Source organism: Apis florea, unplaced genomic scaffold (assembly GCF_048593485.1).
Source record: "Apis florea isolate Af1SG1 unplaced genomic scaffold, ASM4859348v1 contig_2350_pilon, whole genome shotgun sequence".
Classification (NCBI taxonomy): Eukaryota; Metazoa; Arthropoda; class Insecta; order Hymenoptera; family Apidae; genus Apis; species Apis florea.
In genome coordinates, this window is record NW_028256565.1 from 2,810,871 (window position 1) to 2,826,052 (window position 15,182).

Genomic DNA, 15,182 nt, shown 5'->3' on the forward strand with positions numbered 1-15,182 from the left:
TAATATATATAATATATATATTGTATATAATAATATATTTAAATATATTATTAATATTATTATAAAAATGATAATGAAATTAAAATATTTTGCAAAACATAATTTATATACAATTTAAAATCTTTTTTATATCTATTTAGAATTAAAATCTTAGGAGTTAAATTGGCTATAAAAAAGAGCTATAGCAGGATCTTCACATTCACATGTAATTAATATGTCTCGAAATTTATCTAAAATCTGTAATAATTGAGATCTACGAATATTTTCTAAATACATAATCTCTTCTAAATGATAACCTCCATTAAAGTAATCAAGACGGCATAATTTGTCAAGTAATTTTCTATCATCAGAAGGAATATCATAATCTTCTGATTGATAATTGTACATTCCATTTTCTTTACGAAGTGTTATTGATAATTCTTCATTTATATCAGCAGAAGTAGCTTTTGAAACATCATTTAAATTCCATACACTATTATTTTCTGTGATTTCATTTAAATTATGATTCAATTCATCTTTTGTATCCTTTAAAAAAGCAAATAGCAATATATTAGCAAATTAATATATATTGAATTAAAAAATAAATATTTTTAAACTCACCAATGATACTTGGCCATGCACTGTTGGCATATATTGTACATATGTATGTAATTGTAGAAGTAAATGGTTCTTTAATAACCATATTATTGTTTTTACTAATTGTGTTTGTTGTTGTGACTGACTTAAAGGATTTAATTTTTGACTTATAGATGTTGGTAGTGAAAAATCACTAAGAACCTATACTAATAAAAATTTAATATTATATATAATTCAAATAATTCTGAATGATATAAATAATTTTTTCACATACTTGTAATAAACAAAGTCCTGGAAATTCTTCAGAAAATAATTCTAACAATTGATTTGTGATAATAGCATCTGGTGATACAACATAAACATTACTTTCACAAAGAGGATAAATTATAGTAGCTTTAGCCCAATATATTAAATGTCCAGTTAATTGAAAAACTTGAGTTAATGTTAAATCAGAATCAGCAGCTAAAGTTTGTAAACTTTTCAGTGGACTATACATTTGAATTAAGCGTTTAAGAGCTGGAGAAGAATCTATTGGAAGTGAGTCCAGTAAATCTAAAGGTTCAATGAGTAATAATATACCATGATAAGGTCTTAAACTATTTAAACATCTGTAATAAAATTTAATATGTAATATTATTTTGATTGATAATCATATAATATAATATTAACCTATCTATTATTTCTGGGTTAATAACAAATCCTTTTTTGTGAGATTGATGAACCTTTTGTGGAAGGCAGAAACGTACTTGAATCCATTTATTAATCATAATATTAATTATACCAGAGGTAGTCAGGCTACTAAACACAGACTTCAAATCACGTGAAAGTGAACTTCTTTGCAATATTAATTCATAAGGTGATTCATCACAATCACTTTCACCTTCTGATCTAAATAAATAAATAAATGTATATATATATAATACAAAAATTTTAATTAATCCTTTATTTTTTATATATACCTTGTAGCAACTTCATCATGAGTAGAAACCATAATTTTTATTTCTTCAGTTAAAAATCCACATCGTTTTTCTTCATGTCTTAAAGCTATACCTAACCTAAGGCAAATAATAAAATTGTTTTTTTTTTATATATTACATATATAATAATATTATAACATATTATATAATATAACATAATAAACCTTTTACTTAAATCATAGTAACATTTTACTATAGAATGACTGGCTTGTGCTTGGAGAGCAAAAACTATATTAAAAAGCATTGAAGAATTAACTTCCTTCATACCATGAGATGGAACTAAAGTTGGATGTCCAACAAATCGAACATCATTTACTTTTAATTCAAATTTTTGCTCACATAATTCTGGTTTAACAGCAAATAATGTTGATAATACTTCATCAGTAACTCCAGTAAAATTTCCATTGCTTATGTTAGAAATTGGAAAAGGTAAAGACTATTAACAAAATTTATTGATATTATTAAATTATTATATTCATTTAAAATATAATTTAATGTATTATATTGATTTGTTATTAAAATTATATAAAGGAATCATAACATTATATGAAAAAAAATTGACCTGCAATAAATCTTCTGTGATTGTTAAAGAATAAGGATTTTTTCTTTTAGTGCATTGATTAAAATCTCGCGTATGTTTCGCTACATGTGGGTATCGAAATAAAAGTCTATCACCTTTACTATCACTTTTCACAAGAATTATACTTAGCGGATTTATCTCCATAACTAACTACAATTAACTAATGTTTAGGTTATATAAAATCTTGCCATTAATAAATTATAAACTAATAAATTTAATCAATTAAAAATGAAATTAATAAATATATATGATCAAATATCGAAATTATTTTAAATTTCAAATATAAGTATCAATTTTTTAAATAAAAATATTGTAGTATATTTTTTGATTCACAACACAGTTCTGACTTTACCGGAACCATGTGGTAAAAATCAATGTACTATATTTGAATTTAAAAAATATTCATATGTTTATTAAAAAGTTGTATTTAAAAAATTTGTATTATAATTTGTAAATATTATATAATTATGTTTAATAATCTAATTTTGTTTTGAAATAATTAAATTATTCTATATATTTAGTGTATTGATTATAGTCGTAAATGTTTATGTTTTTATCATTCATTATCCTCTGTTTGAATATATACATTTTCGTTCTTACACTTTGTATTCGTATAACATTTTGTTATATTATTATATTTGTATTTTAATTTAAAAAACAATAATTATATACACTATTATATACATATAATATAAAATAGAAAACAGAAATACAAAAATTATTTTTCATATCTTAGATATTTAATTATATATGATAGATATCACTAATATACAATGTTTGTTTAAAATGCTTATTTTATTTATTTAAAATAATTTAATAATTGTTTATTTATTTAAACAAATGAAAATTATCAAGATAAATATAAATATATTTTTTAAATATTAAATATAAAAATATACATATACAGATACATACAGATACATCGAAATTTCATTATTATAGTTATGTTTTAATCTATAAATCTTAATTCTATATATCTTGCAATTATATAATATATATTATATTTTATAGATATCCAAAATATAATTTGTTTTATTTTTTTTAATGATATGAAAAACATAATCTAATTAAAATTAATAAAAATATCATTATTAATTTTTTTTGAATTATATATAAAATATTATTACTTTTATGGATATTATTATTATTATTCTATACAGACATAAAGAATAGACTGGGTGAGACATTTCCTTCACCGTTCAATACGATAACGCGTGCGCTTTTCTTCCAGAGAAACCAGTAGTCGCTTTAATGGTATGTACTTTCATAGAGACGTGTTATTTAACGGTAAGAATATACTTTTTGATATTATTATTATTTGCATGTTTCATATTGAAAAATATATTGAATAATATAAAACATTATTTTTATTCTTAATTTTTTTTAATTAAATTTAAGATAATAAAAAAGAAAATATTAGAAATTGTAATTGTCGAGCAAAAAAGAAAAGAGCAAAGAATAAATAAAATACAATTTTACAAACATTGAATATAATCAAGTAATTATATTTATTTTATATAAACAAATATATACATAATTATTTAAAGTAATATTTATTTTTTAATATTTATTTCAATTAAAATTTTATTGTCCATTATCTTTTTAAAATAAATGTAAGATTTAATTAATTAAAGAAATAATATGAAAGATTTAAATAACTTTTACTTTTATTTAATAATACAATGAAAATTAATAATTTTTAATTTTTTTTAACATTAATAATAGATGAGAAGTTTTGACTTAACAACGAATAATTCGAGTTGTGCATCTTGTACGCTCGAACCACCGCCTGACATCCTTCATATACCGCCACCACCGTTCCCAGCCATTTTTCAACACAGCTCTGATTTTTATCCACACACGGATTTATTATCGTTTCCACCTCATTTCAATGACAGTCCTTGCAAACATTTCTGCGATCGTCGTTCCGAAGGAGTTCAATATATAGAAATGCCTCAACAAGGTTTAATTAATAAATTTCTAATTTATTTAATTCTCGTTAATTTATTCATGTAATTCGTTTTGTACTTTTACTTTGAAAGAAAAAAATATTTTCTATTATTATATATTAATTTAAATATTATTAAATAATTAAATTATTATTAAATATTGTTACATTAAAAAAAGGACAAAACGAAAAAAAAAATTTATTTAATATTTAATTATATCTGTAGATAAATAATTTTTATATTAAAATTTTAGGAACAGTTTTCGATGATACATGGTTGCTGGTTCTAATATCTTCTTGCATCGGTGTAATTTTTATAGGCATCGTATTAGCAACATTACTCTTGAAATGCAAATTGTAAGTTTTCTTTTTCTATTTTTTTTATAAAAATAGTAAAACAAAAAATAATAAAAAAAAATAATTTTATATTACAATAGAATAAAATATTTAACGATTGAATTTAAAAAATAAGACAATAGTACAGATAACAATCAACTAATATTATTCTGTAGTAATAAAAGTGGTAAGAGTGGCGTAATTTCTATACCAAATGCGACATCTGGTATACAAGCAAAAAATGGAAGAATTCAAAATGAAGCTGTTCTTTACCCCTGTGGAGCTGATACTATGCAAGATAGTCGTGTTATGTGGGCTACTCTTACACCACGGGGTACTACCAGACATTACCTAGAAGAACATACTTATGAAACAATCGGCGGTGGACAATTTCATAAACGTGCCTGTTCAACTACGCCAACTGAACATGTAAAACTTAAGGCAATTTAATATTATGTTTTTATATGTAGTTATACTTTAATTCACTTTAATTCACGATTTTTTGAACGAATTTTTGTTCGTAATAAAAAATAATTTTTATTTATTTTATATAAAACAAAAAAATATTAACTAAATAATGATATAATAATAATAATGAAAAAAAAGAAAGAAAATTTCAATACAATTTAACAGATATTATGGAATAACTTTATTGTACATTTCCTGAATGAAGTAAAGAAACATTTAAAATATCTGAAGACAGATAATTGATTTTTCAGACTTACGCAGATCCTCCAGTTACAACTCCGATTCAAAATCGGTTAAAGGACGACAAAGCGTTTGATAACACTGCATTCGTAGATTACGAAGAACCTTCGTTAATGAAGACTGATTATTATCAACTCAGCGATGTTTTAGAATCGAACGATCCAAGTAATATTTTAGTTATTAATATTTTAATTAATTAATGTTAGCATATCTTTATATTTATAATTTAATTTAATTTTGATTACAGGTATACAAAGAGGAACGCGGCCGCGCGTTAGCTCGCCAACACGGATCGAACATCCAAATTTACCGCCCCTTAACCTTCATCCTCATAAACGTTCTTCTCGTAAAGGATCTGCTACGTCACAAGCTTCAGATACGTTATTAAGAAATAGTATTACTTCATCTACATATATTCCTACTATATAAGTTTTACATCTAACTTTTGTTATATAATAAGCAACAGTAAACAGTACATTTTGTACACATTATCTTCACATCTAGTCATTTTCATCAAAAAATAAGTATAAGTTTTACAACAAGTGATTTGGTCGTTTAAAAATGATAAAATCTAGTAATGTGATCAATATGTATAATATTATTTATATTTTATTATGTACAAGATATCATATCATTCTCACTGTCAAATAGAATAAAAAAAAAACAAAATGATTCAAATTTGAATAATCTGATCAAATTTATATTCTGTAATTTATTAATACTTACTAATTTATTAATTCTATAAATTATATAGATAATGACAGAATTTAGAGAAAAAATAATATAATCACTAGTTTATATATTGATATAGAAAAAAAACCTATTCAAAAGTTCATGTTAAAAAAAAACAGACTGATGTATCATAATATCTACATAAAAAATCTACAAAAAAAAATGAGTATAAGAAAATAATATTTCAAATCTCTGTAATTTGTTACAAATTCTATTTTGTTGAAATTGTTGTAACAAAATTTATTAATTGTTTTTAATTTTAATTTTGTTATTGTTTACAATGTATCTTTTGTAGAAAATTATTTATTGTTTCAATAAAAAAAGATCACTGCTGAGCCTAAATTTTTAATCCTAATATAAAATTCTATGATTATATTTTAATCGAACTGCTAGAAAAATTCTTTAACATAAACTATCAAAAATCGATTGAATGTTGGTTGTTATTTGAACTATAAATAATGTTCTTTATAAATCTATTTTTTTTTGAAATTATAACAATTTAATTTTAATTCTTAAGTTTTAAAAATAATTTTTAATATTTAGATTATTATAACTAAAAATTATAATTTAGTTGAAGATAATTAATGAGATAACTTAATCAGACTTTACATTCTTTTATACTTTTTAAAATATCAACTGTATAAAAAATCAGAGTATTTATTTGTAGGATCATACATTAATACATAATTTTAAATTTAGAATTAAAAATTGAAAAAAAGAATGCAAGAATGAAAATGAAACGTTTAATTGATGACGCATATTTTTTTTTGAATATTTAATTTCATTAATTATAAAATAAATATTAATTAAAATGAATAACATTATCTATAACTCAAAATCCTGAAACGGCTTGAAAAAATCTAATGCGAGATTTTTTAAAAAACTCATACATAACTCTTCAGATTAATAAGCATAAATAAGAAAAACAAATAGTAGAAGATAGAATAAAAATTATGAAATCAATGCTATCTTCAAAATACTGACACATAAAGAAAAGATAGAAAATATTCAAAAATAGAGATAGAATAAAAATTGATCGTTAACGCCATCTTTTAAGTGTCTGAGAAATTTTTTTAAAAATAGAATAAAATAAGAATTAATTTTTAAAAAATCTTTATTCATTTCTTTAAAAAATCATGTTTCTAAAAATATTCAGAAAATAGCATTGATATTTAATTTTTATTTTATCTCTCTCTTTCTTCTATTATTTTCTATCTTTACTTATATTAGTTTCATTTGTAGCTAGAGATGGGGTTGATGTTCAATTTTTATTCTATCTCTCTTTTTCTTCTACTATTATCCTTGCTTATATTATTATTTTCGTTTGTGATGCTCTAGAGATGGCGTTGATTTCAATATTTTTATTCTATCTCTGTTTTTCTTCTATTATTATATTACTCTTCTTGTTTACAATTGTATAGATCCAACCTTAAATAAAAATGGTAAGTTATGAAGTATTTTTCGTAAAATAATTAATAATCATTATTATCAATAATAAAAAATAATTATTATTGTATTATTAAATGATGAAAAAAAAATGAATTATAGTAATATGATTTGTTGTTAAATAAAAAATATTTTCTCTGTAGGATGTACAAAGACATTCTGTACATACTCTTGTATTTCGATCTTTAAAAAGAACCCATGATATGTTTCTATTAAATCAAGGTACTTTGCCACCTATGGATCCTAATTTGTAAGTATATATATTTTGCTTTTCTATTTAATATATACAATATCAATATTCAGAAAATAATATAGTAATGTTTTGCAGACAAAAAATAAAAAAATCTGTGAAAGCAAAGGACTCTTATGGCCCTGTACTAGAACGTGTTAAAAATAACAATATAATAAAAGTACAAAATGAAAATGAAAATACAGATCCTCCCCCACCAGGCGGTAATTATATATATCATATATATATTTATTATATTATTAATAACAATAATTAAATCTTTATTTTATATATTATGTTGCTATAATTAATAAATATGTATTTATAGATGAATCTTTTGGAGGAAATAATACTACTGCAGTTATACCTTATAACTCTATACAAAATAATAATATAGTAACAACACAAGCAAATTCTGGAGGAAATGCAAGTAATCTTACATTACATATACCACAAAAAAAAACACATTCTATGGCAAAACCAAAATGGCATGCACCATGGAAATTATATAGAGTTATTAGTGGTCATCTTGGTTGGGTAAGATGTTGTGCTGTTGAACCAGGGAATGAATGGTTTGCTACAGGTTCTGCAGATAGAGTAATTAAAGTAAGATTGTTTTATTTTTATTGAATTATATATCCTTTCTATTATCTGTTATTAGCATATAATATTTTTGAACATTCTAGATATGGGATCTTGCAAGTGGTAAATTGAAAGTTTCATTAACTGGTCATATAAGTAGTGTTCGTGGACTTGCATTTTCTCAACGACATCCATATCTATTTTCTTGTGGAGAAGATCGACAAGTAAAGTGTTGGGATCTTGAATACAATAAGGTTATTAAATTATATTAAATTTTAATTATTTATTGTATATATACAGTAATTAATGTTTAATAAATTCTATTATTATATTATATATTAATAAATTAAATATTACATAATTTCTGTTATTTTCATAGGTTATAAGACATTATCATGGTCATTTATCAGCTGTATATTCTATGGCATTACATCCTAGTATTGATGTATTAGTAACTGCAGGAAGAGATTCCACTGCAAGAGTGTGGGATATGCGTACTAAAGCAAATGTACATACACTTGTTGGTCATACCAATACAGTTGCTAGTATAATTTGTCAGACAGCTGAACCACAGGTATTTTTTATGTATTTGATATTATGAAAGATGATTCTTTTTAAGATAATATGATTTAAAACTATATTTTAAAAGAAAATATTGAATGAACTCATATTTTTTTTAATTAGATTGTCACTGGAAGTCATGATTGCACTATACGATTATGGGATTTAGCAGGTGGAAAATCTAGAGCTACTTTAACAAATCATAAAAAGAGTGTAAGAGCTGTAACTTTTCATCCATCATTGTATGTAATATTTTTTATTAAAATTTTCATTGTATATTTTCCTTTGTTTCATTTATATTATTTATTAGATATATGTTTGCATCAGCATCTCCAGATAATATTAAACAATGGAAATGTCCAGAAGGAAAATTTATTCAGAATTTATCTGGACATAATGCTATTGTTAATTGTTTGGCTGTTAATCCTGATGGTGTGTTAGTTTCTGGAGCAGATAATGGTACTATGCATCTTTGGGACTGGAGGACAGGGTAAAGGATATCTCATGTAAAAATTTTTTAAATTTATTCAGATATATTGTTCAAATATATAAATTTTAAGGTATAATTTCCAACGTTTACAAGCACCTGTTCAACCGGGTTCAATGGATAGTGAAGCTGGAGTATTTAGTATTACATTTGATATGTCTGGTACTCGTATGATTACAACAGAAGCAGATAAAACGATCAAAGTTTATAAAGAAGATGATACTGCTGTAAGAAAAAATTTTTTTTATATTTTTATATATTAATTATATCAATAATTAAAACACAAATGCAACCATTTTTTGTTAATGTTTACAGACCGAAGAAACACATCCAGTAAATTGGAGACCAGATATAATAAAACGAAGAAAATATTAAGTGTTTTTATATATAATAAATATTATTAGTTTAAAATTTTTTTAAGTTCTAATTTTTAATATATAAAAGCCACATTAAAGAAATATATTAATGTTTTATAATTCTTCATCCAAATCAAATTCTTCTTCTGGAAAGTCTCCTACTTTCACATGTATTGGTTTTACAAATCCACCATATTTTGGTGAACATTCAAAATACTTTTTTCCATTAACACTATAGAAACAAGATAAACAGAAAATTAATTATATATTAAAGATATCAAGAAAATATATCTTTTATATCTTATATATAAGATATTAAAAAGATACAATATAAATCTAAAATAATAATGGCCTTACGTTCCATTATTTTTACCAAGTGGTTCATCATATTTTACTCCAACCCACCAACCTTCTTTAAATTCAGTTTTTCCTGCAAAGAAATTATAAAAAAAAAAAAAAAATAATATATATAATCAAACTAAAAGTATAAGAATTATTATACATACCAACATACATGATTATAGCTCTTCGTTTTGGTTGATTTGGTACACAAACTTCACAACGAGAACCAATTTTACATAATTGAGCAGCTGTTCTTTCTGCTTCTTCTTCTTGTTTTTTCTCTTCTGCCCTTCTTTTCATTTCTTCTTCATTATATTTTCCTAACTTATTTTTTTCCAAAAATGCCTTTACTGTATCTATATATATATATATATATATCACACACATATATTCAGATAAATATTTAAAATATTCTACATAATATTCAATATATAAATGAATTATAAAATATTTTAATTAGTTTTAAGTGAAATTATAAATATATTAATAATTTATGATATATATTAAGCTAAAATATTTTGAAAAAATATTTTTAAATAAATGATGATGTTTCATTTTGATAATTTTATGACAAAATATTAAAAATCTATTATTTTTTTATATAAATATCTTTAATTGTAATTTATGTGTCAGTGATTATTTTACCCGTTCTTTTAGCATATTCTTCTTCAGATATTTCAAATTTTTCTATATTATTTAAATTTTCTTCAGTACGAGAAAAATTATCTATTACCTGAAATATCATTTATATATATAATATTATAATTAAAAAGAATATTATTATTTCATATAAATTTTTACATGTAGTCGCATTCCATCATCAATAGGATATGATCCTAATAAACGTTGGTTATCATCCAATTTACAAATTAATTTATCATTTTTGTCATATACTTCAATTTTCATTGTTTTTGGATTACCACCAGTAAGAAGTTCCAATTTTCCCTTTAATATAATAAAATAATATATAATAATATCAAATAATTATTATTTATATTCTTACTTTAAATTCATCAATTGTTATTCCTTTCTGAAATCGTCGTTCTACACAATATGAATTTTGGCTAGAATTAGTAATGGATAGATTTACAAAATCTGATGTTATTACGTTATAAGCACTCATATTTCTTATAATGAATAAGAAGGTATCAGTGTTTTCAAATCAATTTGTAAGCGGTAGACTTCGCATATAATAGGTTATTTAAATTATAGTAGAAAAAAGATGGTAATGTAGAATCCTGCGGATAAATTGAAAGAAAACCAATATTATAATATATCTGTGTGATTTTACAATAGAATATGTTTATAGCAGAAAAAAAATGACATAAGATCAGAGGTAAATGATTTCAAATATATTTAGTTTTTTATAATAGTTATAAACATTTTTGTGAAATCAACTATTTTCTTAATTTTTTGTATATTATTTCTTTATCTGTAGATAACTCTTATAATGTTTTAAGTTAGTTTGATAGTATATTTACTTATTGTAATAAAAAATTTTATGAAATTTTTTAACAATTTATGAATATAAAAAAATTTATAATATTAATTTATTTTTATATTATATTATATCATATTATATTATATTATATATAAGAATAAAATGGAACATAATTCTTAATTAATTTTTTTTTCAATAAATTTTTTTTTTTGTTTTTTATACATGTATTCATATTTACATATATCTCGAAGAATATAATTTTATAAAAAAATTTAATTTTTGTAAATAATTAAATTATATATAAAAATAAAAATATAAATAATGTATATTAAAAAATAAAAATAAATGTATATTATAATAATAATAAAGATAATAATACTAAATTTATTAAATATTATAATCAATATATCTATATCAATAAAAATCTCCATTTAGAACAATTTCCGTATTACCTATAAAACTCTATTTTTTAAATAAAAATAAAATTTTCTAATTAAATTAATTTTTTTATTTAAAATTTTTAATTATATAAAAGAGAAATGTACAAAAATTAAATTAAAACTAAATTTAAAACTAAATTTAAATGATTTAATGATTTAATAATTATTTTTCGAAAAAATAATAAAAAAACAAATTTCATATTACCACTTTTTTGTATAATATATGTTATAATTAATATAATAAATAATATATTAATAATAATAATAAATAATATAATAATAATTCTATATATTCTAACTTGACAGATTAATAAATGTAATTTTATAATGTAATGTAATATTATAATTAATATATAATTATATCATTATAACATAATAAAAATATTTTAATATAATATTGATTCAAAATGTTTGTGAAATAAAACTATAATTAGAAAACATATTTTTTATTACATAAACAGTTTTAAACATAAAATATTCATACATAAGTAATTTTAAAAATTTTACATTTATTCGAAATAAAGTGTTATAATACATTATATTTTTCATTTTTTTATAAAGAATGTGCAATAGGCAAATATTATAATGAAATGAATTTTGTTATTAAAATAGATATGATATTATTATTATGAGGAAATACTATTTATTATGACATTTTTTAAACTTTTGTTTACAAAGTACTGTTTTTTTTTACATTGCAAAAAATTAACAACATTCCATTTTTAAACAAAATTATACTTCTGACAATATAAAAGAAATCATACTGTATAACTTCTTTTAATACTATGATAATAATATGAATAATATACTTTTTAGTATAAATATTATATTTTCAGAATATTCTATCCAATAATAAACTTTTGCTAAAATATTTTGTAATTTTTGGAAGTTGCTGAAAGTTATTTAAATTATTCATTGTCAATAATTCTCTAAATAAATAATATTTATTTTATAAAAGCTTGGACTTTAATATTTCATAAACCATCTTATTTCGAAAATATGGCATATCCTGCTGTGTAAATGTGATTTTTTTATTTGCACAAATATATTCAGCAAACATACAAGAGAAAACACCACAATCACTTCCATTCATTTGTTGTGGGATACTTTTGGCACACTCTAACTTCCAATTACTAGTATCATAGTTCTGTTTCTTTTTGTCCAAGCTTTCATCTTCCAAATATTGTCGTAGTGCTGATAGACATTTTGAATTGTTGCCACCCATACTGTCATAATAACGAATAGACTTATCTCTAAAGTCAATTATTGACATACACCAATGAATACCTAAATGTATAGGAACAACTATAAGATCTTGTGCAAAAATATCAATTTTTCTAGTCCATCTTTTTAGCGATGAATGTCCACCTGAGATTAATTTTGGATAAAAAAATGTATTCATAGCATGTACTTTTGGATATTTGTCGTTAGTGGTACTTCTGGCTATTAGTAAATTCATATAAAAATTTATTACTTCGTCATTTAACCAATTTAGGTCAGCTAATGTATGAATATCTTTTCTTGTAATTCTTAGACCAAATCCTTCAACAAGGACTTCATCTGGTGGCCTAGAGATAAGAGCATTTTTTATTTCTTGTAGCATTTCCTCTGTTAAAGTAGGTAATTCTAGCTCTTCTAAATCTTCTTTTTCTTCTAAAACGGCTTCACATAACCTCATAGAACGTGCTAAATGCTCTTCTAAAGCAGCTTCTCTTGCTAAACGATTATGTTTAGATAATACACATGTCATTTTTTTAAGTTTTTCTGCTTCTTTATAACGTTGTTCAATACGTTCATTATAGCGTTTTGCTACTTGAGGAATAAAATCTTCCCTCATTACAGCTTTTGCTGCTAATTGATCTCTTAATGTGTTTGTAGTTATACATTCAGTATATTTATTTTGTGAAAATTTTTCTTTTTCAATAACATTTTTTCTATGAGATAATGTTTTATTATGAATGGAATGTATTACCTCTTCTTTTTCTTCATTATCTAAATTAATTATTTCTGTATCTTTCTTTTCTTTAACTGGAGTACTCCAATGCATTTGTAACATTCTATCATGTTTTCTAGAAGCTGTCTGAGTTTTGGAAAAAGGAGTTGAAGAATTAGATCTTTCTAAATCTATTACTTCTATTGGTTCTTGTGTAGATCTTTTATCATCATTTTTATCACATATGACATGTATCCTACGTGGGAGAAAATTTTGTAATAATTCTTCATACTGATTTTTTTCCCTTAAACGATGAGTTTTAATCAATGTTGAACATTGTTGATGTGATTCAATATTTTGTATTCTTCCACTTTTATTATTAGAACATCCTATATTTACTTTATCATAACATGATTGAGATTTTGATGATGAAAAAGATGAAGAACAACAAGTAAGTGATTTTTCTCTACTATTATTACATGTACCATTTAATTTACTAGAAGCCTTAATGGAAGGATATTTATGTTTAGTAATAACTTGAACTTCATCCTCATCACTATCATCTTTAATTTCAATAGGTTCTTCTTCCACGTTAATAGTCTTATAATCACAACGATGTTTTTTTGGAGTAACAAATTCTTTTTCCAAACTAAATGAAACTGCTCTACGTTTCCTAGGTGCTTCATCTACCCACCCAAAAAATTTTTTTAAAAAGTCGAACAACAACATGATTGTTGTAAGAAAACAATTGCTTGTAGCACAAAGTCCAAATGTTTTTTATTAATATGGCCATTCAATATATTATAAATTATATGCCTTTTGTTATTTGTCACTTAATCCTGAAAATTTCATCAGATTTTTATCATTTTTATCACTTATAATAAAATAACATAACTTAATATATAAATATCTAATATCATCAAAAAAGAAATTTTAAATGTGGTACTTACAATATATATATATATATATACGTATATATATGTATTTATATGTAAGTATATATAAAGTTGAAATAGATGGCTACTATGTTGTTAATTCAAGTAACCTAAAATAATCCTTATGTTAATTGAAGCATCCTAATCAAAATAAATAAATATAAAAATAAATATAAATCATTCATTAAAAATGATAAGTATGATTACATATAAATTTGAAAATATAAATGTACCTAATATAAAAAGCCTTCATTTGATTTAATACTGCAAAAATTGATATTTTATGTTAATAACCGGTATTTTAAATTTTGTAGTATTTCATGGGAACATAAAAAATTGTTACATGTTACGTACTTCACATATAAATTTAAACATAGCAAGTAATAAATCTGTATGTTCAATTCCATTGGTATTAATACGAACTATGGATAGACAACTCCCGCGTATTTTATGTAAAAATTTACGCCCTTTAGCGTCAGTTTCAATAACTATATAAGCTTTAATCGACTGATATTTATTTTCAACTAGATGGCGAAAACTGGACAATGAGAAAAACCTCTATATTTAAATTGT

The 15,182-nt window shown here is 22.4% G+C and overlaps 5 protein-coding genes across 15 annotated transcripts; 2 read left to right on the forward strand and 3 right to left on the reverse strand.

Annotated features, from left to right (window-relative positions):
* Positions 1-85: 85 nt before the first annotated feature.
* On the reverse strand, positions 86-2,506 carry Nprl3 (GATOR complex protein Nprl3). 2 transcript variants are annotated; one of them, XM_086904368.1, is made up of 8 exons: positions 2,116-2,409; positions 1,893-1,989; positions 1,718-1,781; positions 1,536-1,631; positions 1,246-1,464; positions 851-1,184; positions 601-777; positions 86-525 (listed from the first exon to the last, which is right to left on the reverse strand). In XM_086904368.1, the coding sequence occupies exons 1-8, from the start codon at positions 2,275-2,277 to the stop codon at positions 151-153; spliced, it is 1,524 nt and encodes a 507-aa protein (XP_086760494.1). In that variant the 5' UTR covers positions 2,278-2,409; the 3' UTR covers positions 86-150. The 2 variants fall into 2 exon arrangements, with proteins under 2 accessions (XP_086760494.1, XP_003696621.1); XM_003696573.3 differs by having other exon boundaries at positions 1,718-1,989; positions 2,116-2,506.
* A 787-nt stretch (positions 2,507-3,293) lies between these two features.
* Positions 3,294-6,192, forward strand: LOC100867782 (uncharacterized). Of its 4 annotated transcripts, none has more exons than XM_086904371.1 (6): positions 3,294-3,387; positions 3,859-4,096; positions 4,336-4,438; positions 4,594-4,846; positions 5,137-5,290; positions 5,373-6,192. In XM_086904371.1, exons 1-6 carry the CDS (start codon positions 3,385-3,387, stop codon positions 5,552-5,554), a joined length of 933 nt encoding a protein of 310 aa, XP_086760497.1. In that variant the 5' UTR covers positions 3,294-3,384; the 3' UTR covers positions 5,555-6,192. The 4 variants fall into 4 exon arrangements, with proteins under 4 accessions (XP_086760497.1, XP_086760496.1, XP_012345736.1 ...); XM_086904370.1 differs by having other exon boundaries at positions 3,325-3,387; positions 4,594-4,858; XM_012490282.3 differs by having other exon boundaries at positions 3,337-3,420; positions 4,594-4,858.
* An 880-nt stretch (positions 6,193-7,072) lies between these two features.
* Positions 7,073-9,622, forward strand: Tango4 (transport and golgi organization 4). Its single transcript, XM_003696572.4, has 10 exons — positions 7,073-7,299; positions 7,447-7,553; positions 7,632-7,756; positions 7,861-8,138; positions 8,219-8,368; positions 8,494-8,688; positions 8,799-8,917; positions 8,986-9,165; positions 9,236-9,389; positions 9,478-9,622. Exons 1-10 carry the CDS (start codon positions 7,297-7,299, stop codon positions 9,535-9,537), a joined length of 1,371 nt encoding a protein of 456 aa, XP_003696620.2. The 5' UTR covers positions 7,073-7,296; the 3' UTR covers positions 9,538-9,622.
* On the reverse strand, positions 9,185-11,348 carry TBCB (tubulin-binding cofactor B). Of its 6 annotated transcripts, none has more exons than XR_015291011.1 (7): positions 10,864-11,348; positions 10,662-10,805; positions 10,506-10,593; positions 10,025-10,216; positions 9,876-9,948; positions 9,480-9,750; positions 9,185-9,384 (listed from the first exon to the last, which is right to left on the reverse strand). XR_015291011.1 is itself a non-coding variant. In XM_086904384.1 (6 exons), the coding sequence occupies exons 1-6, from the start codon at positions 10,981-10,983 to the stop codon at positions 9,633-9,635; spliced, it is 735 nt and encodes a 244-aa protein (XP_086760510.1). In that variant the 5' UTR covers positions 10,984-11,348; the 3' UTR covers positions 9,389-9,632. The 6 variants fall into 6 exon arrangements, 2 of the variants coding, with proteins under 2 accessions (XP_086760510.1, XP_086760511.1); XR_015291010.1 differs by having other exon boundaries at positions 9,185-9,387; XR_015291013.1 differs by lacking the exon at positions 9,876-9,948 and having other exon boundaries at positions 10,864-11,346.
* Positions 11,349-12,171: 823 nt separating this feature from the next.
* Positions 12,172-15,110, reverse strand: LOC100869919 (uncharacterized). Of its 2 annotated transcripts, none has more exons than XM_012490694.3 (4): positions 14,964-15,110; positions 14,843-14,873; positions 14,625-14,750; positions 12,172-14,513 (listed from the first exon to the last, which is right to left on the reverse strand). In XM_012490694.3, exon 4 carries the CDS (start codon positions 14,401-14,403, stop codon positions 12,691-12,693), a length of 1,713 nt encoding a protein of 570 aa, XP_012346148.2. In that variant the 5' UTR covers positions 14,404-14,513; positions 14,625-14,750; positions 14,843-14,873; positions 14,964-15,110; the 3' UTR covers positions 12,172-12,690. The 2 variants fall into 2 exon arrangements, with proteins under 2 accessions (XP_012346148.2, XP_086760499.1); XM_086904373.1 differs by having other exon boundaries at positions 14,625-14,719; positions 14,964-15,024.
* Positions 15,111-15,182: the final 72 nt, after the last annotated feature.